General features: G+C 30.8%; 1 protein-coding gene across 1 annotated transcript; it reads left to right on the forward strand.

Moving 5' to 3' along the window:
• The first annotated feature begins 3733 nt into the window (after positions 1-3733).
• Positions 3734-21827, forward strand: LOC110626842 (protein CASP). Its single transcript, XM_021772973.2, has 19 exons — positions 3734-4011; positions 5189-5299; positions 5689-5867; positions 6925-7074; positions 9705-9793; positions 9987-10096; positions 10289-10383; positions 10807-10862; positions 11068-11233; positions 11781-11873; positions 12673-12801; positions 13101-13220; positions 13894-13974; positions 14528-14635; positions 14787-14930; positions 15018-15119; positions 19896-19975; positions 21204-21296; positions 21559-21827. The coding sequence occupies exons 1-19, from the start codon at positions 3933-3935 to the stop codon at positions 21614-21616; spliced, it is 2043 nt and encodes a 680-aa protein (XP_021628665.1). The 5' UTR covers positions 3734-3932; the 3' UTR covers positions 21617-21827.
• Positions 21828-24711: the final 2884 nt, after the last annotated feature.

Below are 24711 nucleotides of genomic sequence, written 5' to 3' on the forward strand. Positions count from 1 at the left end.
TTAACGGTAAAAATAGATGGAATGACTATTCCGTTGATGAAAAGAAAATATAAGGACGTTTTAATAGGTTTTTAAAAATACAGAAACTGACTTATTAATAATGGCAATGTCCAGGAATTAAAATGTAAATCTTCCATTATTATAATTATTGGATTTTTTTATTGTTAATGTTATTGATTTAGGTAGTACAATTTTTCTTTTTTTATTTTTTTAAAATTAAATACATAATTTATATTCCAAATTTTCAAAATATTTTGCCGTACTTTAATTATTTAAAAATATAATTAAGAGAGTTATAAAATAATATGAATAATAAACCATAAGTATTAAATCCAACTAAATCCAGTTAGAATAAGAATTTTCTTTTCTCCAAAGGAACAAGAATTTTTTTCCCCTCTGTATAGTTTAAACTTTGAAAAGTTCATGATAGCTATGCAAACATTTATTGTCCCTTAAACTGCCATGTGCATAGGCCTGAGCATGGGCGATATGGATCATTATTGATTCCAACCACTCAAAATCGATTAAATTAATTTTATAAATTATTAAAAATAAATCAAAACTGTACAATCAAAGAAACTCGATCAATTCAGTTTAAAAAATGAATTTTCACTTATTTTTATGAGTTTTTTAATACGCTTTGACTTTTTTAAATTTTAATAAATTATTCCACAATTAAAAAATTGAATAGCTATTTGCACTAAAATTCAGATCGCCTTAAAGTCATTGAAACGTATAGTAAATTTACTATACATTCTGTTATATATAATATAATTTCAAATATGATTTTAAAAGTATATAAAAATATTTTCATCTCATAAACTAATACTAGACATACGCATATAAATATAACTAAAAATATAAAATTTATACTATAACTCTTATCAAATACTCTAATATAGTGGCCGTTACATATTTTAATTTGGTTTAAATATAACTTAAATTTAAAATTTTTATACAATAAGATCATAAACAATGAATCATAAAAGAAAATTCGGACAAAATACAATTCTAAATCACAGTATATTATATATCCACAATTATACTATTACATCAGAACTATCCCAAAAAAAATACTGACATTCCTAGCGAATTTTAGTCCTGCAAATCTGAGATTAGAAAAAAGGAATAAAGTTAGTGAGTAGAAACATAATCATAAAATAATTTAATAAAATATATAATTGTATGAATGTGTTATAATACAAACAATTCACATTAAAATGAACTTATCACCAATAATTCTCCGTAATTTCAATAGTTCACAATAAGTGTTTTTTTAAGAATTCATCTTAAATATAACATAATATATCCATAGTGTCAGGACGTAGAATGTGCACTCTAATATTTATCTTACATAATGTTAGGGGCATAGAATCAATTTTAACCTTAATTTTCACATCTGTCATACATAACATAATACACTCGAGAGCTAGTTGATCGTTCAACATTTATCCACAATAACAATTAATTATGCAATACATCGTATTTGTAAATTCTAATGCAAAACGACCTAATCATATACACATGACATTTGTGATGTATGAGCATACTTAAAATGTTCGATTTATTTAAAATAATAGTTTAGTTTAGTTCACTCATCTCTGGTTGACACAAGCCTAGTTTTGAAGCAGTTATCTCACTGTCAGTTTCTACGATCTTTCAAGTTTAATCATACACAGATGAAAATCATACACAGATGAATTTAAATGAATGACCAAAAATTACTTTTACAACTCTTCAAACTATCTCAAGAAACCTTTAAAAGCATATAAGAAAATATTTAGAAAATGAGCTAAAAACGATTGAATAAGAGATTTTCGGCAGCAGGTTCAACGGCTTAAAATCCCTTATAAATTTAAAATTCAAACTTTCGAAAGTATGTTAGGCGGTCTAAAGGGCAGTTTTCACACGCAGATTCAACGACCAAATCTGGATTCTTATTCAATACAGGAATAGTCCTCAAAATACAATCAAACTCATATGCAACCGCTAAACCAAGCTCAAACTAACAACTAACGACTTCAAAAGCCTTCAAAACACATCATACAACATATGACACGCCACATGCAACCCAAAAAGATTAAAATAGAAATTGTATATTTCATTAATACAGTTATTCTAACCTTAAACATTAAAACTTGCATGCCACAAAAAATAGGTTCTAATAGCATGCATTATAGGATAAAATTGAAAAAGCATGTAAAGACTTCAAATGAATGTGAACTTACCTATTGGAGGATCAAACAACAAAAAAAAAGAGAGAAAAAGAATAATTGTTGAGAGAAACATAAACTTCAAGCTCTTAAACCCAAATATTAATCTTCACAGCCGAATATGGAAGAAAAGTGAAACCTTTGCAGACGATTTAAAAGTAAAACTCAAAAGTATCAGAAAAAGAATAAAGAAATATTTCTTCCCATTTTTAAACTAGAGCCTTATTTATAGATGTGCTAGAAAAGCCATACTCGGCAACTGAATCTTAAAAGTTTTCTAAATTTTTTTTATTTTAAAACACATTTTAAAATACTTAAAATTTATTTTTTTAAAACTCATTTTACCCCTAAAATTTTCAGTTTCAACATTTCGAATTGCAATAGAGATTTTGTCGAAATTTCAAAATCGAAATTTAGTCGGATATTACTAGGAGTGAGCATTCGGTCGGTTCGGTTCAAAATCGAATCGAATTGAATAAACCGAAAACTGAAATTTTAGTGTTTATGAAAACCGAACCGAACCGATTTTGATCAGAAATCGAACCGAACCGAACCGGTCTGATTCGGTTCGATTCGGTTCGATTTGATCGGTTTCGATTTTTAATAATTTTTTTTATTTTTTACACTTTATTTTTAATATTTTAAAATTTAATTAAAATATTTTAATCTTTAATTTCTCTATATTATTGAAAAAACATATTATTATCACTAATCGGTTCGGTTCGGTTTTTTCAGTTTTTTCTGATCAAAACCGAACCGAACCGAAATAACCGAACTTTCTAAAATTAAAAATCGAACCAAACTGAAATATATAAAAAACCAACCAAATTTTCAAATCAATTCGATTCGATCAATTTTTTCGATTTGAACCGAATACTGCTCATCCCTACATATTAAGCTAACATCCAATTATTTGAATCTAATCTATCATTATTGAAATCTCCTTAAAAAACAAGGAAACATTCCATAAACAATACAATGTCCATCCTCACGAACAAAACATTAGGCCAAAATAATTTAAAATATTTGTAAGAAATTACAAGTAATCCACAAACAATACCATCTCATCTTCATTTTCATTCACACAAAGCATAATAGAATAAAGGATATCAACATAGAAGCTCATGCAAAGTACATTTCGACAAATCTAATTCATGAATTATAGCCAATTTATTCATGAAATCAACACAAAAAAAAGAGTAAGATGAGGTAAAGATTAAAGAGACTTATTCAATTTAACTGTATTTATTAAAAATGTTTAATTTAATTAATTTTATTTAAATTAGTTTAAAAGTTCAATTTAATCTTCATCAGTATAAAAATAAAAATTTATTAGCTAAAATTTTTAGTTTAATTGAAAATTAAGAAAGGTTTTTTTTTTTTGAAATATGAAGATTAAGAAAGTTATTATTATTTTTTCAAATTTTCAGCCAAAGATTTTCTAATTTTTTTATTTAACCTAAAATTAATAAGTTTAGTAAATGAAATATTTGGACTAATTTAGATTAAACAATTTAAAACAAAAACTGGAAAGCACAGAACAGAAATTGATAATTTACCAAAATCTATATAACACCAAATTTCGTAGATCTTTTTCCAGATCTACATTTGATCTTCAATTGGCCCCTTGAATTGAAGTTGAAGCACCAGTAGAATCAAATCCGATACACACTAAAGCAAAAGCAGAAGCTGAGAGATCCAAATTCGCCAAAGGAAAAAATGGAGGCTCCACAAGGAGGAGAAAAATCGAACCACCCAACCTCTTCTCCCATTTCCGTAGTCTCCAATTTCTGGAAAGGTAATCGGTTATCGATCAATGTCTACATTTTATTTCAAATTCTGGTTTTTTACGTTGAATCACTGTTTTTTTTGGGTGCTAGGTTGATTAGTTGATGCATTTCAAATTTGTACTTGTTGTTTGTTAATTCTACTTTAAATGAATTCTGTTTAGTAGGTTTTAGGATGTTGTACTATGAATTCTGGGTTATTTATTGGTTCAGTTTCGGATGTACAGTAGTAGGGGGCAGCCATTTGAGCATTGATGTTTCTGCCGTCATAGTGGTTTCAAGCGTGGTTTAAGTTTATATTCTTAAACCTCAAATCTTTGTTTATAGTATGTAAAGTTTTCTTCTTGAATTGATTGATCGTGGGCTTTTGCTATCTGGTGGGGAATTAGTCTTTAGTTATATATACATGTATATTTGCCAACCAGAAGCAATTTTAAGCAATAAGTTTCAGATGAGTTATGTAATTTATTGACATTTTCAAAGCATTAGCACCAGCTTTATACACACGTTTGTCAGAGAACTGACATTATTAAAAGAAGGGGAGAAAGGACGAGGATGCCAATAAAACTTGCTCGGTAGCACTGAGAATTAATTATCGTCAGATTTATACAAGAAGTCAACAGCATAAAACTGCATGGAGAAATGGCTATACTATACTCATAACCTTTTGCTTCTGCTGAGCGAGTGTGCAATTGTGCTGGAACTTTCCATCTATTTTATGGATTATAAGAGCGAATATTGTGTTCAGTGTTTGCTGAAATTTGTACAATTCAGGTTTATTTTTTGTTGCACTCTCAATTTTGTAACCACCTCTTGTTGTTTACGTCTTATTTTTCATACAAAAACATATTATTGTGACATGTGATGCAGAAAAAAAAAGAGTGCTGTGAAAATGACAGATGCAATTCAAATGAAAATAATTTTGACAAAATGGATGCAGCTAGATGGTATATTGAAGAAACTTTGCAATGCCACCCAACTTCTTATTTCAGTACTCAAAACAGTTATGCTTTTTCATTTATATATAATTTTTTTTTTTTGTGTTATGTTGCATTGTTTGATCACAAGCTCATCATGTGGAAAGCTAAGATTTTGGGGTAGTTAAACTATTTCTCTTTTGTGCATATTAAATAAAGGAGGAAAATATTAATGGAATTTTTTTTATATGCTTTTCTATTTTCTTTGCAGAATTTGATTTGGAAAAGGAGAAAAGCGTGTTGGATGAACAAGGACTTAGGATAGCTGAAAATCAAGAGAACAGTCTGAAAAATCGACGGAAGCTTGCAGAGAGCACCAGAGGTATTGTTTGTTCCAACTAATTAAGTGATCATTCTAAGGATTGACAGAAAGGGTGTTGATGAGGGAAGAAGGAAGAGGAGTGGCTTAATAGGTAGAGCATTACTTTGTCAAATATATTTTGGGATGGGAATAAATGAAGATGGCATGGTACAGTGTTATTAAAGGTGAAAAAAGGCGAGAGGCGACGGGAGGCGCCACCCCCTCGCCTCGCCTGACTAAGGCCACGCACCATGCACTCCTCTTCCTTCTTCCCTGAACTATCTTAACAGATGTCTTATTGTTATCTCTCACCTTGATAACACTGGCTTGACATCTGTTCTATTCTGTTCTTCGTCCTCTGAACTGCATTTGCATAAGTTAAAGGCTATGTGCATTTGTTCTATTAACAGATTTCAAAAAGGCTTCCCCTGAGGAAAAGTTGGGTTTGTTTAATTCTTTACTTAAGGGCTATCAAGAAGAAGTTGATAATCTTACAAAGAGAGCCAAATTTGGAGAAAATTCTTTTCTGAATATTTATCAGAAGCTTTATGAGGCTCCAGATCCGTATCCAGCTCTTGCATCAATAGCTGTAAGTATTTTTACCAGCTTATTCCATATAGATTTTTTGGATTACATTTCTTCAGAATCCTTAAGTTGCATCCGTTCTTTGATTAAAAATCTTTTATGAATGAGCTTCTTCCATTTTGAGACACCAAGGTATATGTAATGTATCAAATTGGGTGCCGATATACTCTAAATAATGGATGCTTGATAATCAATTTTTTAAAAATCATCAATCTTTTAACAATTCTAGAATGTGAAGGTATTTGCACTGGAGTAATTGCATAGTTGTGTGGATGATATAGATTTTATTATTAACTACTCCTTTTGCTGCATGTGGATGGCTTGTTGAATCCAGCATGTTTTTGTGTGCGCAAGCTAATTTGTGCATTTTCTGATCAAATAATCTTTCTCTGCTTCAATCCTTTGCATGCAATATGCTTATTAGTTATTAGGTGCTGATTTCTCCTGGGAGTGGTGGACATAATGAATGAATTTCTTTCCTATAAAAAATTTATTGCATAAGAGAGTAAGTACACGTTTTTTACATGAATAATGGTTTAAAAATTCTGGTTCTCATTAATTTGCCTCATCTCTGTGATTCAATTGATTTTGATTACCATGGCTCTTCATTTAATCTTAAAACTCAATTTTAGCAATTCCTTTGCAAGAGTGTGCTGTGTATCATGATTCATATGAGATATGACATTACCAAGAATTTATGAAATTGTCTTATTTTGTTGTTACTAATAGCCTGCATGATAATTTAAGATCTCAAATATCGTTAAAGTAGGGTACATCTTTTCAAAAAATAGTATAATCTTCATGACAACAATAAGTTCATGAATTGTAAAAGCACATGAAATTAAGTATTACTGTTTTCTAGTTTGTCCTCTTTCCAAACTGCTGTTTTCTGCTGAGTGCTCATTATTTGTCACTTAAGTGATCAAGAAACCGTTTCTGGAAACAATTACTCTTAATATCCCTTTGCCATTAATATATGAAATATCCAAACTTGATCCTGTTACTCTACTGTTAAAGTAGTTCCATCAATCTAAAATACACATGCTTTTCCTTTTATGCAGGAGCAAGATATGAAACTGTCTGAATTAGAATCTGAAAATCGAAAGATGAAAATTGAGCTTGAGGAGTTTAGGACAGAAGCAGCTCACTTAAAGAATCAGCAGGCAACAATAAGAAGACTTGAAGAACGTAATCGTCAATTAGAACAACAGGTAAAATGTAGGCAGTGTAGGACCAGAGACATGAATTTTGCAATTGCCATGGTCATTCGTTAGTGGTCTTCTACAGGCTTTGGCAATGATTTTTGGGGAGAGGTGGGATAGGACAGCATGTTGAGTTATCTTTCATTGACATTTTAGTTTATTATTTGATAACTTCAGTTGTTATGCATTATTTAGTCCTCAGATTTTATGGCTTCAGTTTTTAACTCTTTGATAAACAATTGACAGAATTTGTTTAAATATCTTTAGTTAAATTAGTTTAACGCACTATTTGGTTGGGAATTTTGATTGCCCTAATAGATATAATGTGAGCTATAATAAGTACAGCTCATGGTCAGGGGTGGAACTCACTGTTGCTAGAATCTAATGTTTCTCGATTCAGTTCCACATCCTAGCGATTCACATCGATGGGACAAATCACAAATGTACCTGAATTGCAACTAAGTCGAAAGAATCAATAGCCAAGCCTTCACTTGACTCGAGGGATTATTTTATTAAGAGCTGTTAATTTAAGGTTTCATTCATTTTTGCTTTGAAAAGTGCACATAAAACTTTTCCGTAGCTTTTCTTCTATTACCCTTCTTTTCTCTCTCCCTCTCCTTTTTCTTTATATCTGTTTAGTTCATTTACTTCTCTAATTATAGTTGTGAAGATATAACATTTTATATTAATATATTTTAATATTTTAATGTAACTTGCTATCCTTTTTTATTATTTAGTTATTTGATCAAATTCAAATGAGAGCTTCAGTACATACATAATGATAATCATTGTGTAAAATTTAAGAGTTCCTAATTTATAAAATTATAGTACAAAATTATGGAACATAATAAGAATATATTACTATATTATAGAATATATTTTAGTTAGATTAATGATAATTCCATATTTATTAAAATACGTGATTATGATATTTTTATACTTATTTTTTAGAACATATATTATTTTTAGTTAATTAAATTTTTTTTTTTTGAATCTTATAATTCGATTTGATTCTCGATTTTCGATTCACAAAATAAAGATTTTGATTCTCGATTTGAGACTCAGTGTTGTAGGCAGTGTGGGATCACTGAGACATGAATTTTGCAATTGCTATGCTATAATTTGTCATGGTTATTTGTTAATGGGCTTCTATAGGCTTTGGCATCGCACTGGAGCGGAGCTGAAATGTCATTATTCCTGTTAAATTTGGGGTTGGCAAGAGGTGGGATAGGACAGCATGTTGAGTTATCTTTCATATATGTTTTAGTTTATTATTTGATAACTTCAGTTGTTATGCATTATGTAGTCCTCAGATTTTAAGGCTTCAATTTTAACTCTTTGATAAACAATTGACAGAATTTCTTTTTATAAATATCTTTATTTAAATCAGTTTAACGCATGAGTCAGTTGTGAATTTGATTGTCCTAATAGATGTGACATGAGCTATAATGAGTATGCCTCATGGCCAGAGGTGGAGCTAAAAAAAAATTTTGGGGGAGCCAAAACAAATGATATTGTATGTTACTCATAAGACCCAAAATGTTGAGGAAAAAAATCTGAAGATGCATCAATAAGTAAAAATAATTAAAACTAAGCTAATTCTTACGAAAGAAGATGAATAATAAAAATTATATAAACAGTATGCATTTTTTATACTCTTTGAGTTATGTACGTTTTGCTTTTTTATTGTGTAAAATTCATCTATAATTTTGCTAGTTAAAAAGAACTTAATATGAAAAAAGTGAGCATAGCTCATAAGTTCTTAATCTTTTTATGACTAGTCTATAAGCCCATATTACAGGGCACTGAAATAAGGCAAGATAATCAAGTCTTCAAGTAGAATTTTTTCTAAAATACCTGAAATAATGATAAGTCCGGAAAAGTGAATGAAGTAGCAGCCTAATAGGTATGGGATTTGGACAATTCAACTTATAGGAAAGATTACTACCATTATTTTTCCATTTCTTCATTAGAATGGTGCTGACTGAAATTTCAAAATTTTTGATCCATTTCCGGCAGAAAGTTGGCAATTACTTAATGAAATATTCTAAAAAAAAGAAAGATGAAGTGGCAGATGAAATTCTTAGAGACTACCAAAAGACTTTTTGTTAGGATATTTATGACAAAAAATAAGTAGAGGAAATAGTGTTAAACGCTTAAACATGTAAAATTAATTATAATAGGCAGTTGTGCACTACATTGTAGATTTTTTAGTTGGTTGTTTTTAGTTATCGTCTCTTTAAAATAAAATTTCAATGATTTTTTTATTGGCTTTTCAAGTATGCATTAATTGGGCACTCACAGGCTTAACCTAGTGGTAAGTGCATCTGAGTAAATCTGAGAGGTCTCGGGTTCTACTTCCCCAATCCCCAATTCCCATTTCAAAAAAAAAAAAAAAGTATGCATTAATTGGTGATTTTAATATTTTAAAGATATATATTTTGAAGTGAAATGTTATCAATCAATTTTGAGGGACCACTATAAATAATTGATATAAATTTATATATATATTCTCAAAGTTTCTCTGTTTTTTTTGGTTGGGGAGCTTCCTCTTGCCCTCCCTCCCTTCCCCCATTGCTCATGATTCATATTGGGAGGGGAAAAATGGTTCATTACCAACTTTCTGATTTTCATTTCAGATGGAGGAAAAAGTTAAGGAAATTGTGGAGATGAAACATCGCAGTTTGGCCGAAGAGAACCAGAAAACGCTAGAAGTTCTAAAGGAAAGGTATTTTACTTAATGGTGTCAGTGACATTAGTTGGGGAAAAAATATTAGGCAGTTGCTTTTGGTTATAAATGGAAAATTAGAGATACACACAAATCATAAAAAAATGCCATTTTTTTGTGTATTAATGTCCTTCTGAACTTTTTATTTTCCTTTGCTTTATAGAAACATTGAATTCTGACCTTTTCTTATCAGGGAGCAATATTTGCAAGATCAATTACGACAAGCAAAAGAAAGTGTTGCCAACATGCAGAAATTGCATGAACTTGCACAAAGCCAATTGTTTGAAGTCCGTGCTCAATCAGGTTGCTAATTCGTAGTATGTATATGATGTTACCTAAATTTATAATTAATTATTTACAACGTCCTTAATGTTGTTTTTGCAAGAATTTAATGACAACAAATTCTATACTGTTCATCTAAAGTACACTCAATGGTTATACTCCCAATTCTCTTATGCTTTTCTTTCATTTTTTTTATTTTACTTGAAATATCAGAGGAAGAAGGGGCAGCAAAACAATCAGAGTTCAACCTTTTGATGGATGAAGTGGAAAGGGCTCAAATGCGGCTTCTTAGCCTTGAGAGAGAGAAGGTCTGTGTAACAGTTGGTTAAACCTGCTTGCCTCTGATCCCTCTCAATGATTTTGGTCCCTTTTACGACTTAGAAATAGTAGCTGCCTACTGTTCCGCTCCTTCTATTTTTCATGTTAATGCAAAATAAATCGTCCTGTTCCTCTTACTAGTATCAATGGCTAAGTCCACCTTCCATGTATGCTTACCCCCACTCTCCACTGTCTGTCGCTGAGGCATTCCTTTGTTGCTCTCTTGTACATTTGCTTTTTCTATTAGAAGTTACTTATTTGTAATCTACAGAGGAAAAAGAAAAGGAAAGTACAGCATGTAAAAATTATAATTATTCAGATCTTCTTAAAGTAGGCCATGTTTTCATTTTAACAAGTGGCAAAGATCAGATTATTTCTGTTTGATTCTCGAATTTTTAACTGAACATCTACAGGGTTTCCTCCGTTCTCAATTAGAATCAGCAAATGAAGAGACAGGAAATAAGAATAGGTGAGATATCCGATAAGCATTTCTTGTTTTTCTGTTTCTAGTCTGCTATCCTAATCAAAGATCTGGTTTGATATGCATATGAATGACATCTGGTTCTGCCAGTAATTGTTTATTCGCATGGTAAATTATAAACTTTTCTTATCTGCCATAGTCTATTGCATTAGTTCAGTTTTTCAGATCTAGTACTCCGTTGTTATGATTGCAGTGACAGTGCGGATTCAAATAGTATTCTTGAGAATTCTTTGAGTGCCAAAGAGAAGATTATATCTGAACTGAACATGGAACTCCACAATATTGAAACCACCTTGACAAATGAGCGAGAACAGCACGTTAATGAGATAAAAAAGTTGAACATGGTACTCAATGAGAAGGTAGGATACTTCTTGTCATTGTGTTGTTTCCACATGTTCACATGCATACACAGCCACACTGATAGGTTCTCCTTACTTTATGGCGCTCAGAAAATGAGGCAAACTAGTTGTGCTATTGGATGCTTCATCGTAGCTGTATTATTAGTGAATACCTTCTAGTTTTCCTTTGTGTTTCTATCAGTTGTCTAGTCCAAGGCAGCATAAATTTTTTTATCACCAGAAGTTTCCCTCTCGCTGATTCTAACTGTTACTTAGAGGTCTAGGCGTCTAGCTCTACTGAAGTTTTTTTAAAGATGCAACTTGCGGTGCTATTCCGCTGATTTGAAAGAGACAGTACAACTGTATATGAATATATCATTGGAAGATGAACAGGAAAGGGAGTGAACTATCAACTAATATTGCTAAGATTACTGGGTATGAACTGGAGATATAAACCTTTTCATGTGTTAGTTGTTTGAGTTTTTGAGATATCTGTTATCAATATTATTATTTGCTTATTCTTTTTCTTTCACTGTTAAACACTTGTTTCCCTCTTTTGCACATCCAGGAACTCGCTCTTGAAGAGATGAAGAAAGAGCTTCATGCAAGGCCAACTGCAAAATTAGTTGATGACTTGCGTAAAAAAGTGAAAATACTGCAGGTAAAGCCATCTTTTTGATTGTTCTAAATTTTGATAAAAGTGTTGTGAATGATATTGAAATTTTACAGTGTGCAATCTAGTTTCTTCATAAGGTCAGTTGGTTTATACTCTGTAGGTTGCTTATGATCTAAATATAATGGCTCAAAAAATAAATTAAAGGCAATTGTACTGTTAGTCTGCTTTTCTCGTTTGCCATTGTGGCATCTTTGAATAAAGATCTTATGATCTAAATATATTGTTATGACAAATAAATTATAGGGCAACTGTACAGTCGTCTGTTCTTTTCGCTGCACTTGTGGAATCTTTGAGAAAGATGCTTTTAAGTCTATTCGAGTTCTCTGCATTTTATTTTCCACAGCTGGTATTGGACCTCCCTTGCGCATTAGGATTTTATTTCACAGCATTTTAATTTATCAAAGTCTCTAAGACCTGTAGTTAGGTTAGCATTTCAGATTGAAAAAATCAAGAAGAACAAAATTGTGAATTGGCTTCAAAGATCAGATAAATTATGAGTTGTTCTTATTCTTTTCTTTTGATTTTGAGTATCTATTTTTTTAGATTGTGGCTGTGACTCTTCTAGTGGGCACTGACCGGTAGACTGGGTCAAATATTCATTTTTATTTTATTTGTTTATTTCTTTTTTTTTTTTTTTTTTTTTTTGTGGGGGGGGGGGGTGTTACTAAAGGATGTATTTCATCTGCTTCTGTAAATCTTAACCTCTACATTTACATGCATCATTGTTTTGCACTTTGCAAATGTTTCTGGGCACCTCTGGTAATGGTTTTTCCATGACATGTAGGCAGTGGGCTACAATTCAATTGAGGCCGAAGATTGGGAAGTAGCTACTAGTGGGCAAGAAATGAGCAAAATGGAGTCTCTTCTTCTGGATAAGAATAGGAAAATGGAACACGAATTCACGCAGTTGAAGGTATAACAAGTCTCTTCATTATATATATGTATATTTTGTTTGTAGTTTTGTTGCTTGTAGAATGTAGGGGCTTTTCTCACACTTTATTCATGCCAATAAGGTTTGTGTATTGGCGAGTTTTGAATGATGAATATACTTGTACTGACCCCAGCAGAGTGGTGTTATTACAACCCCACTCCTACACCTCAAAGGTGCAAGGCCCTATTTTGTGAAAATTTAGGTGTTAGATATTGATTCTCCTTTGATGTAATTAATTGATGAGGATCTGTTATAACTTTGAAATTTCTTTCTTCCTTCAGGTTAAACTGTCTGAGAAAGTGTCTTTGCTGGAAACAGCTGAAGGCAAGATAGCAGAGCTTACTGCGAAAGTTGATGAACAACAAAAGTTGATACAAAAGTTGGAAGATGATATTTTGAAGGTTTGGATCAAGTCCTTGTGAATGTTTTGAATTACCATGTTCAGTACAGTAACTTCATTATTGACCATGCTTCAAGTTAATCACTAACTCTGTGCAGGTTAATTGATATTTTTACCCAATTAGTTAGTATTAGTATACATTATCTGGTTCCTAAAACCATAAAAATTTTAGCCTGACATAATATCAACGGGATTCATTTCATGCCTATCACGGGGTGGTTTTTTGGTCTTCCTCATCTTTAAAGGTGCAAGGAGTGGGAAGATCTTGAGTTTGAGTACTCTCATTTACCTGCTCTAAGATTTATTACTTCTATGGTGAGAGTTGTTAAAGGGAGATGATCATCTCTCATTGTCTAGCCCATCAATTGTTACTCGGCTCATTGGACCTCCGTTGAATTAAAAAGAAAAGTAATTAAACATCTTGCAGGAAAAATAATAAAAAAATGGAAAGCTTCAATTGGATGCTGCATGTCTATGGTTCTCTCTTCAGCTAACCTTTGGTACTTGTTGCAATACCTACACAGTCTAGAACAACTTTGGAGTTTTATTAGGCGGTCAAAAGTGTGATTTTCCTGTCCATGTCAAAGCTCCACTCTCCAATATTCACACATATCCAAAGAGAATGTAAAACTACTATCCAATTCTAAATTCTGTCTTTTTCCCTCCTGATGCAGGGTTATAGCTCTAAAGATAGGAAAGGCGGTCTGTTTGATGATTGGGATCTTTCAGAGGCTGGGGGTGCTGAGTTAACTGAGGTACCTACCTACCCTAGAATTTCTTTACTATATGCTTATGATGAAAATTAAAAGTCTGCAGTTAATGATCACGAGCCATTTCTTCTTGCAGTAATGATTTAACAGTCTTCAGTTAATGATCTTGTGAATTCATAAGCAGAACCATCTTCTATTCCTGTTTTCTTGAATGTATTTATTACTTTATGAAGAAAACTCTTGATGTAATTTTGGCTTCTATTCAGGGTTGTGTCTGTTTTTGGAGCTTTTAGTTTGGTTTTTCCTTTTAGTGTTATCCATCGTGATTGGAGAACATTGCTTTTATTTGCAGTTCTTTGTTGAGTTTGTAGGAACCCCCCTTGTCCTCCAAGAATGCTTTCTTTTTTCTTGCCAATTAAAATTCTCTCTTATAAATTTATTATGCATGTGTGCGTGTGCAGGTGTGTTGTTTTATTAAATTATTATTCCACTTTGTTTTATACGTTTGTTTGGTTCCTAGTGTTGTTCCTTCCATGAACAAGAAAATTTGTTTCTTCATATGGAATACCTTATTCAAATATTGCCTCTTCTGGTGCAGAATACAGACCAGAAACGTATGCCCTCAGATCAAGACCAGAACTCAATGCTCAAGGTTATTTGCAATCAACGAGATCGATTCAGGACACGTTTACGAGAGACAGAAGAAGTAAGCCATTCAAATTTTCTCATTTTTGTTTTTACAATCCTTGCCTTTTGCCTTTATTTTAGTTTCTCTTGAAACATTTCAATTAAATTATCATCTACTTTTCTGGAAGAAAATATCTTACTGTGATTTGTAATAATTCTTAAAATTGTAGGAGGTAAGGCAACTGAAGGAGAAGATAAGGATCTTAACAGCAGAGCTGGAGAAGACAAAAGCTGATAATGTCAAACTATATGGCAAGATACGATATGTCCAGGATTACAATCTTGAGAAAGTAGTTTCGAGGGGATCTAAGAAGGTACTCTTGCATTTCCCTATCTTTCTTCATTTACTTATTTTGGATTAAGTGTTCTGAATTTTTCTTTTTTCTGTTTTATATTTTCAGCAAGCAGAGGATCTGGAAAGTGGCTTCAGCTCAGATGTTGAGTCAAAGTACAAGAAGATATATGAAGATGACATAAATCCATTTGCAGCATTTTCAAAGAAGGTAGCTATTGTCATGCTTGTTGAGTGAACTCGTTATTTCGTCACTGATCACATGCTTAGATATTTGATCGTTTTTGGTTCCTTGAGGTCATTTGATGACCTCTTATAAAATTTTTATTCTGGCTATTCATTTCTATATTTGTGTAATTTTGAAGAAGGGTGTTAGGGCAATAGCTCTAATAGGTTGAAATAAGGCAGAATAGAGAGAAATAGAGAAGAATAGAGGAGAAGAGACCATTTGGATAGAGAAGAAGGTTTTAGAGGGAAGTAGGTAAGCTGTACTTGTATTGATGAAAAAATTGGAATGCTCTTACATATGTACTGTTGCTGAGATATATACTATTTCTTGGTAACTAACTTGATAGTTGTACACTCGTAGCTATAACAACGTCACTACTAGCTATAACAACCTAGAACAGCCTATAATAGCTGTAATATTTCCTGCTATACATTTAAATCCCTCTTATTTCTATATTTCTTCCTAGAATATGCGACAATATCTCTTGGTTGAGAACTTTCTTAACCCAAAGGCAATGAGTAGGAAACTGAGTTTCAATGAAAGTTTTGTCTTCCTTAGTTGCATCTTCAAGAGAAAGATTGACCTATTTAATTAATCCTTGGACCACATAATCAGTGCCTCTGAGAACAGTTATGGTCTGTAACACTTTCTCTGAAGCCACTATGAAAGTATCATTTTGAAGGACAGGCAGTGCTGTAGAGATGATCACCAACTTCCCCAGCTTCTTTTTGAGCAAGGAGACATGAAAAACAGGGTGAATTGAAGATTTTGAGGGTAACTCCAATTTGTAGGCTACCTTCCCCACTTTAACTAGGATTGATAGGGCTCATAATATTTAGCACACAAGTTAAAAGACTGTTTGAGTGCTAAGGAAATCTGTCTGTAGGGTTGAAGCTTTAAATAAACCCAATCACCCACAGCAAATTCTCTTTCAGTCCTCTTGGAGTCGGCCTATTACTACATTCTATGTTGAGCTAACTCTAAGTTTTCCTTTTAAGAGCTGCCTAACCTTTTGAAATTGATCCATATTGCCAACAACAATATCAGTAGGTAGTTCCATAAGAAAACTGGGAGGAAGATAGCCATATAATACTTGGAAAGGAGACATTTTTTAGGGCACTGTGGGGGTAGAGTTGTACCACCATTCAGCCATAGGGAGCCATTGAATCCAAGCCTATGGCTTCAAATGAACCATACATCGAAGGTAAGTTTCAAGGCACTGATTGAACCTTTCAGTTTGCCCATCAGATTGAGGATAAATGGCTGAAGTAAAGGAGAGTTTAACACCCAAACTCTTAAACAATTCTTGCCAGAACAAACTGGTAAAGATTTTGTCTCGATCAGAATCGATGACTTTAGGAAGACCATGTAACTTGTAGATATGATCTATGAACAAATGAGCTACTGTAGTGGCTGAGAAAGGGTGAGTAAGAGGCAAGAAATGAGCCAATTTTGTCAATCTGTAAACCACTACTAAGATAGTATCCATCCTTTTTGACTTAGGAAGGCCCTTAATGAAATCCATGGATATTTGTTACCAAGCCTAAGTAGGTATTGGTAGAGGCTGCAACAATCCTGGATAAGCATAGTATTCATGTTTGCATTTTGCACAAGTATCACACTGCTTAATCCTCTCCATAACTTTCCTTAACATTCCAGGCCAGTAAAAGTACCTTTTAAGCTTTAAATAAGTGTCTTGCACTTCAGAATGTCCACCCATTGCTGAATTGTGACAAGCATCCACTAATTGTTGTCTGAGATTTGTAATTGCTCCCACATACATTCTCGTTTTATAAAATAGGACTCATTTTTCACTTGGTAAGGAGTGGTGGTAGGAGAAGCAATTGAGAGTTGTTGAATTAATTCAGTAGCCCTAGAATCTGCTTCATAACTGTTCTTCAAATGCTGCTTCCAAGAGGGAATAACTATTGACTGCAAGTTGTATAATTAATGGTTGTCTAAGGAAGAAGATCTCTTAGAAAGTGCATTAGCCATATTTTCTACCCCTTTTCTATATAATATCTTATAATCAATTATCAGTAGTTTAGAAATGCCCCTCTGCTGAAGATTAGCATGCAATCTCTGTTCAAGAAGGTATTTAATGCTTTCATGGTCTGTTTTAATAAAAAAACTGCCCTTGCTCTAGATAGTGCTTCTATTTATTCACCGTGTAGAAAGATAATATTTGTTATTGTATTTCACAATAGAGATTACAATCTATTTATACATGAGAGACGGTATCTAAACATGAAGAAAAATCAAGTCTATGATTATACAATCCTAAGATTAAGCAATTAATCCATCTATCAATATTTACTTCCTATATTAACATATTTATTTCCTATAATCTATAACACACCGCAAAAATAATAGCCAATTACTCCCTTTCATAAATTGATAAAGCTTGATTCTGGGGACCAAAAGCCTTAGATATATAGGCTGTGGGATGTCCCTGTTGTTGCAAAACAACTCCTATTCCCCAATTGCTTGCATCAGTCTCTACAATGAATGGCATAAAAAAATCCTGTAGGGATAATACAGGAGCCTCAATCATTTTCTGCTTAAGTTGATCAAATGCTAATCGACCTTCTTCACACCATTTAAAAGCATCTTTCTTCAAAAGGTTGGTCAAGGGTCTGCAAATGATCCCATAATATAACTTTCTGGTAGTACCCTATCAGTCCCAGTAAGCTTCTGAGGTTTTTAAGAGACTGTGGTGCTGGCCAATGGACCATAGCCTCAATTTTCACAGGATCTGTACTCGCCCCTTGTTCAAAAATGATATGCCCTAAATACTCAATCCGATTCTATAAAAAAAAAGACTTAGATAACTTGGCAAACAGTTGCTGGTCTAGTAACACTTTAAACACTGCTTCTAAATGCTGAATATGCTTTGCCATGCTGTTATCATAGATCAAGATATCATCAAAAAATACCAATACAAATTTCTTGAGGAAGGGCTGAAATAGATGGTCCATTAGGGCTTGGAATGTGGTAGGGGCATTGGTCAAGCCAAAAGACATAACTCTGAATTCAAAGTGACCATGGTGTGTTTTGAAGGTTGTTTTAGGAATGTCTTCCTCATTCATTCTGATTTGATGATATCCAGCTTTTTAATCTATTTTAGAGAATACCTTATCTCCTTTCAGTTCATTTAAAAGGTCATTAATAATGGGTATAGGAAATTTGTCTTTAACAGTTACCTCGTATTATTTCCTGTTGTTAAATTTGGGCTAGGCCTAACTCACCCCGAAATCTAACTCAAAGGGGAGGATTGCCTATGACTCATATAAGAGGCACATTACCCCCTTTCCACAATCGACGTGGGATTCAACACACCCCCTCACGCCCATAATTTTGCTGGTGCGTGACATATTTATGGGAGGCCCAACATCGGATAGAAAGGCTCTGATACCATAAAGAATTTTGGGAAAATTTAGAGAATTCTTGTATTTCACTCTTAATCTTTACAATTAGTTTCTATGACTATTTATACACAAAGAATTATATCTAAACAGGAAGCAAATAATCAAATAATAATTATAGAGATAATTAAGGATTTTAATCAAATCAAATCATATCTCTAGAATCAGTTAGGATCAACAAATAAGTCAACATTCTCCTTCTCCAGTACATGCTTAATCATCAAAGATTGCAACTCATCCAGGATCGCGTTAGTATCCCGAGAGTTCTTTTGCACCTCCTTTTTAAATTCATTCAGTTTGTTGTTGTTCTTTTGGGTGTTTTCTTGGAGTATTCTAAGTTGTTCTTCTAACTCTGTGATCCTTACCATCTCATGACTTACTATGGCTGATCGAGTCATGGCTCCAACCCTCAGGAACAATCACCCAATGTTTCGCTGGCTCTAATATCAAATGTTAGGGCAACAACTCTAATAGGTTGAAATAAGGCAGAATAGAGAGAAATAGAGAAGAAGAATAGAGAAGAAAAGACTGTTTGGATAGAGAAGAAGGTTTTAGAAGGAAGCAGGTAAGTTGTACTTGTATTGATGAAAAAATGGAATGCCCTTACATGTGTGCTGTGCTGAGAAATATCTCAGTAACTAACTTGGTAGTTGTACACTCATAGCTATAACAACCTCACTATTAGCTATAACAACCCATAACAACCTATAATAGCTGTAATATTCTCTACTATACATTTAAATCCCTCTTATTTTTATATTTCTTCCTAGAATATGTGACAAAGGGACACCAAATTTCATACACATCCTCCCACATTTACCAGATTAAAGGTTGCTGTCGACTTGTCGTACTTGTTTAAGCATAACGATTCAGCTTTAGAGATGCATTTTTACAGGAGTTGATAATGTTTTTCACTGAAGGTGGGAGTTTAATTTGTCGCATAGAATACCATTAGAATTATGTCTGTCCAGATAATTGATGGAAAAGAAGAACTTGAAATTTTTGTTCAAGGGATTTGTACTAGAGTACTGCCAAATGGATGATATTGACAAAGTAGTTAGAAATGACTGGATACCAGTTTCCAAAATCTATTCCATGTGTTCATTATGAAAATTTATAGGCACTAGCCAGCTTCACAGTTTGCATTCATGATATCATTACGGTGGGTAATGTAATCAAATATTGATTGAAATCTTATGGAATATTTCGTCACATTATCCATTATGTCTTAATAAGCCTTAGTTTCTTACAGGAACTGGATATCCTGTTTTCAATTCTTTGGTTGTAATATTTATGTTCCATGTACTAACTTAACTTCATTACTGCATATTAGGAAAGAGATCAAAGATACAAGGAGTTAGGTTTCAGGGACAGGATCACGCTAAGCAGTGGACGTTTCCTTCTGGGCAACAAGTATGATTCATTTTCAATTCCAAAGGAAACTTTTGTCTTATTTTTCAGCATATGTTCATATTTATATTTTTAATACATGCATTCATCAGCATCATTAGCCTTACTTACAATCATCAAGGGTCGGCAGCTCAATGGGTTTACATGTTTATTTTCTGAGACAAGATTTACCTCTACTATGTTGTTACATTCTTTCTTTTATTGCATTGCATCTTTGTTCTCTGGTACTTACTTAGCTATCATTACCTCAGCAACATATTTTTCCTGATCATTTTAATTGTCTAAATTGTGTGTAGTTCCTGCGCTCTTAAAATCTTTCTGTTTTTTATCTTATTTTCTAAGTTGTCATCCCCCCTCCCTCTTAAGCTTCTGTTCATAGAAAAGTTATATTTACCACTTATCTAAGTGGATAATTTTCCATACTAAAAAGCTCCAGTGTTTCAAAGAAAAAGATAACTTGCATGTGGAAAATATTTTCCATGAATTAAAAAAAAACTCCTATTTTCATTTTTTGGTTGCAACATAAAAAATTAATAAATTTATGTATAGAAAATATAGTGGTATATATAAGATTCTTAAAATTTAGAAGAGGACTCTTTTTAAGAGTCATTTTTCTTAGAAATGATTTAATTTTTCGAGAAAATATTTTTCATTGATTAATTCCTTGATTACTCCAAACGTTAAAAAAAAAAAAGAACATGTTTTACTGGAAAATGTTTTCTATTAAAGAAGGCAGGATAAATGTCAAAGTTATTTTCAACTTCAAGGCAATATTTGCCTTGTGCTTTGTTTGCTAAACATAAGCCTGTGCAAGTTCCTGTTTGGGTCTAGAACTTGCCTGGTCAGTGGTTCCCAGGCTTGAGCTCGCCTGGGACAGAGGAAAAAAGGGAGCATCAGTTGTTCCGGCCTCACTGAATTGGGAATGGAACAAAGAGGAACCGGTATTACGGTCCGAACAGTGAATTAAAAATTAAGAGAATATAAAAAATTATTTCTAACAGTTGAATTGTCCAAACCCAGATCAAACCAAAATGGAATTAGAACCAAAAGCACCCTCTAACTGGAACTGTGAAGGTTCAAAACCATTGGGTCCGGCTCTCTCACTCCTGTTCAGGGCCACCCATGGCCAGGCGTATCTACATATTGACATATTTTCTGCTTTTCTCTCTTCATTGCCCATTTATACGAGGAGATCGTGTTTTGTTTCACTAAGAAATTAACTCCATTGTAGGTATGCTCGAACTTTTGCATTTTTCTACACAATTGGGTTACATATCCTCGTATTCACCTGTCTCTACAGGATGTCAGCTCTGAGCTACCTGAGGTAATTTTTTTTTAATTTACTGTTACATGCATTAGTGACAACGCTCAATATTGGTGATTGAAAATTATTAATTCTTTAATCCTTCGTTTGACATGATTCATTTTGCAATAAAATTCTTTTGAAAATGAAAATTTTGTAAGTTAAAAAAGAAATAAATTCTTCCATCTGCAAACAAAAAAAAAAATTGATAGTAAAGAATTAAATTGGATTTCTTGTGAACTTTTTTATTTCAAACAAGGAGTAACTGTTTCCATTTTTGCAGTAATGGTGAGGAATCCTTTACCGGAGATAAAATGCAGAACCTCCCACATGCACTTTAGTTCAACACTTGTACTAACTTTTTCTGGGTTCTGCTCAGAAAATGAAAGAAATGTAAAAGCTATGAAATCATACATAGTTCATACATTACAATGTACATACAACAAGAATTACACAACTTTTCCTTTCTTTTCTTTTCTTTTCTTTTTGGTTGTTACTGCTTGTATTGCTGAATTTGGAGGAGCAATGGAAATAGAATCATTCTATTCATCAGATGCACATGAATTCATTTAAATAGTTCCTTTTGTAGAAGGTGCAAGGGTTGTGTAAGCGGTGGAAATATTTAGGCTAAGTTGAAGTTTGATACCAGCCAAATTGTATATAATGTATAAATTGTAACAAGGCCTAGTTTTTCTTTTTGATTTTTAACGGTCCGTTTGTTTATGAAAACTTTATTGTAATTTAAAAAATAAAGAGTATTAATAAATTTTTAAATATTAACAGTAATAAAATTTTAAAAATAACTTTCTCTTTTCCAGAGTGAAAGTTACTTTTTTTTTAAAATGATCATATTTTATTTTAATTAAGAAAATATTTTTGATTGATTTTTTTAAGTGCGTCAAATTTAAAGAAATAGAGAATTTATTAAAGTAAGTATTAAAAATTCAACCTTTTAATTTTTGTGTAAGGTTGAGCAATATTCGGTTTAAATGGATGGAATTAAATTAATTTAAAAATTCAGTTTGATTTTTTATTTATTTTGATTTGGTTTAATTTTTAATTTTAAAAGTTTTAATTATTTCAATTTGGTTCGGTTTTTATTAGAAAAAAATTAAAAAAATTGAATCAAATCGATTAAAGATAATAATATATTATTTTTAATAATACAGAGAGATTAAATAATATTAAAATTAAAATATTTCAATTAATTTTAAAATAATAAAAATAAAGTATAAAAATTAAAAAATTTATTAAAAATTTAAACTGGTCAAACTGAATCAAATCGAACTAAATCAGATTGGTTCAGTTTGATTCAATTTTTAATTAAAATCGAATTGATTTAATTTTTGTAAATATTAAAATTTCAATTTTCAATTTATTCGATTCGATTTTGAATCAAACCGACTGAATATTCACACTAACTTTTTATATTACGAGTCTAATAAAAATTTATTTTGTCTATACAAATTAATTTTTATGAAAAAAAAAAAGATTTAAAAAGAATTAGTTTCCATTTTTTTTTCTTTAATACAAATTATATTTTGGTGTTCTGAACAATCAAAGACTGATTTTCTTTCAGTAACATTACCATTAAGAGTAGTAAACATCACGATTGTGAAATTTTTTATAAGGATTTCTTTTATTTTCTGTTTGAGTTATAATAAGATAGAAAATTATGTAAGAGGGAAACGCAAAATTTGTTGTTGATATTGTTTAGTCAGTTAGTTATTGAATAATGAAAATGTTATCTAAATTTAGATGTATTTCTTTTATTAGCTTATTTTGATAATTAGTTTAATTTTTTTTTCAATAATTTGGCTTGATTTGATATATAAAATAAAAATTAAATTATGAAATTTAACTTTGATTGTTTAAGAGAACAAATTAAATTAATTTATATATATGAATATGAATAATATTATATCTAAATTTATTGTATTTTCTATTTATAATTTTATAATGGATCTCTTAGATTTAATATATTTAATCTTATTATTTTTCTTATAAGTCTTCTCTTTTTACGGTCAACATTCGATCGGTTCGATTTAAAATCAAATCAAACTGAACAAATTAAAAATTAAAATTTTAATATTTATAAAAATTGAATTGAATTAATCTTATTTTTTTTATAAGTATTCTCTTTTTCAAGGTGAAAATTCGGTCGGTTCGATTTAAAATTAAATCGAACTGAATAAATTAAAAATTAAAATTTTAATATTTATAAAAATTGAATTGAATTAATTTTGATAAAAAATCAAATCGAATTGAATTAGTCTGATTTGATTTAGTTTGATCGATTTAAATTTTAATAAACTTTTTATTTTATACGCTTTATTTTTAATATTTTAAAATTTAATTGAAATATTTTAACCTATCTAATCTCTATGTATTGTTAAAAATAATATATTATTATCACTAATCGATTCGATTTGATTTTTTTTTTATTAAAACTAAATTAAATTGAAATAACTGAAACTTTTAAAATTAAAAATTAAATTAAATTAAAAAATTAATTCGAATTGATTAATTTTTTTAATTTTAAACTCTTTGCTGCATTTTAACGGTTTTGTAATACATGTTTTCACAAATAAAAAAAATCATGATTCACATTCTTAATATATATAGAAAACTTAGATAAAATTATTTATAGAATCAAACTTTTTTCAAATAAAATACAAAATAGAAAATTTATTTAGAAAAATCGACTACCTAATTCTTATGTTTTAAAATACAAAATAGAAAATTTATTTTAAAAAATCTACTATTTATTTAGAAAAATAGAATAAAATATTTTAAAAAATTTAACAATTAATTTTTTCATTAAATATTTACTATTTAAATTCTATAATTTAAAAATTTTATTAATTGAACTCTCATCTTGAAAAAAAAACTATTAATTATTTTAAATATTTTTATATTATTTAACTGTTAAAATTAATTAAATGATTAATTAATAAATTTTTTAAAATTTTATATATTTTTTAAAATTAAAAAATTAATTAAAAATTTTTATATCATGAGATTAATTAATAATTTTTTAATATTCATATTTAAAAATGGTTTCAACTCAGAAATATCAACAGTCGTTGCAGTATAGTCCCCGCCTGTCACGCGGGAGACGCAGGTTATGTGTAGGAGATACACATCTTTCTATTTTTTGAATTTAATAATTATATTTTAATATTTTCTAATATTACAATTTTTAAGAAAACTAATCCCGCTGTGATATAATTTTTACTAGAGATATATTTGAAAATTTAAACTCGATTTATATTAATAATATTTTTTTAAATTTAATTAAAAATTAATTTAAATTATTTAAATTTATTTTAAATTTAATTATTATTATTTATATATTTTAATTAATAATTTATATAAAAAATATTTAAAATTTAATTTTTAAATAAAAAATATATAAAAATTTATGAATATTATT

The sequence above is a fragment of the Manihot esculenta genome, chromosome 1 (assembly GCF_001659605.2).
Source record: "Manihot esculenta cultivar AM560-2 chromosome 1, M.esculenta_v8, whole genome shotgun sequence".
NCBI lineage: Eukaryota > Viridiplantae > Streptophyta > Magnoliopsida > Malpighiales > Euphorbiaceae > Manihot > Manihot esculenta.

Coding starts and splice junctions, on each gene's coding strand:
- LOC110626842 (XM_021772973.2), top strand. CDS start 3,933: ATGGAGGCTCCACAAGGAGGAGAAAAATCGAACCACCCAACCTCTTCT. Junction 5,300..5,688: donor GCTTGCAGAGAGCACCAGAG/GTATTGTTTGTT, acceptor TTCTATTAACAG/ATTTCAAAAAGGCTTCCCCT. Junction 7,075..9,704: donor ATCGTCAATTAGAACAACAG/GTAAAATGTAGG, acceptor TTTTCATTTCAG/ATGGAGGAAAAAGTTAAGGA.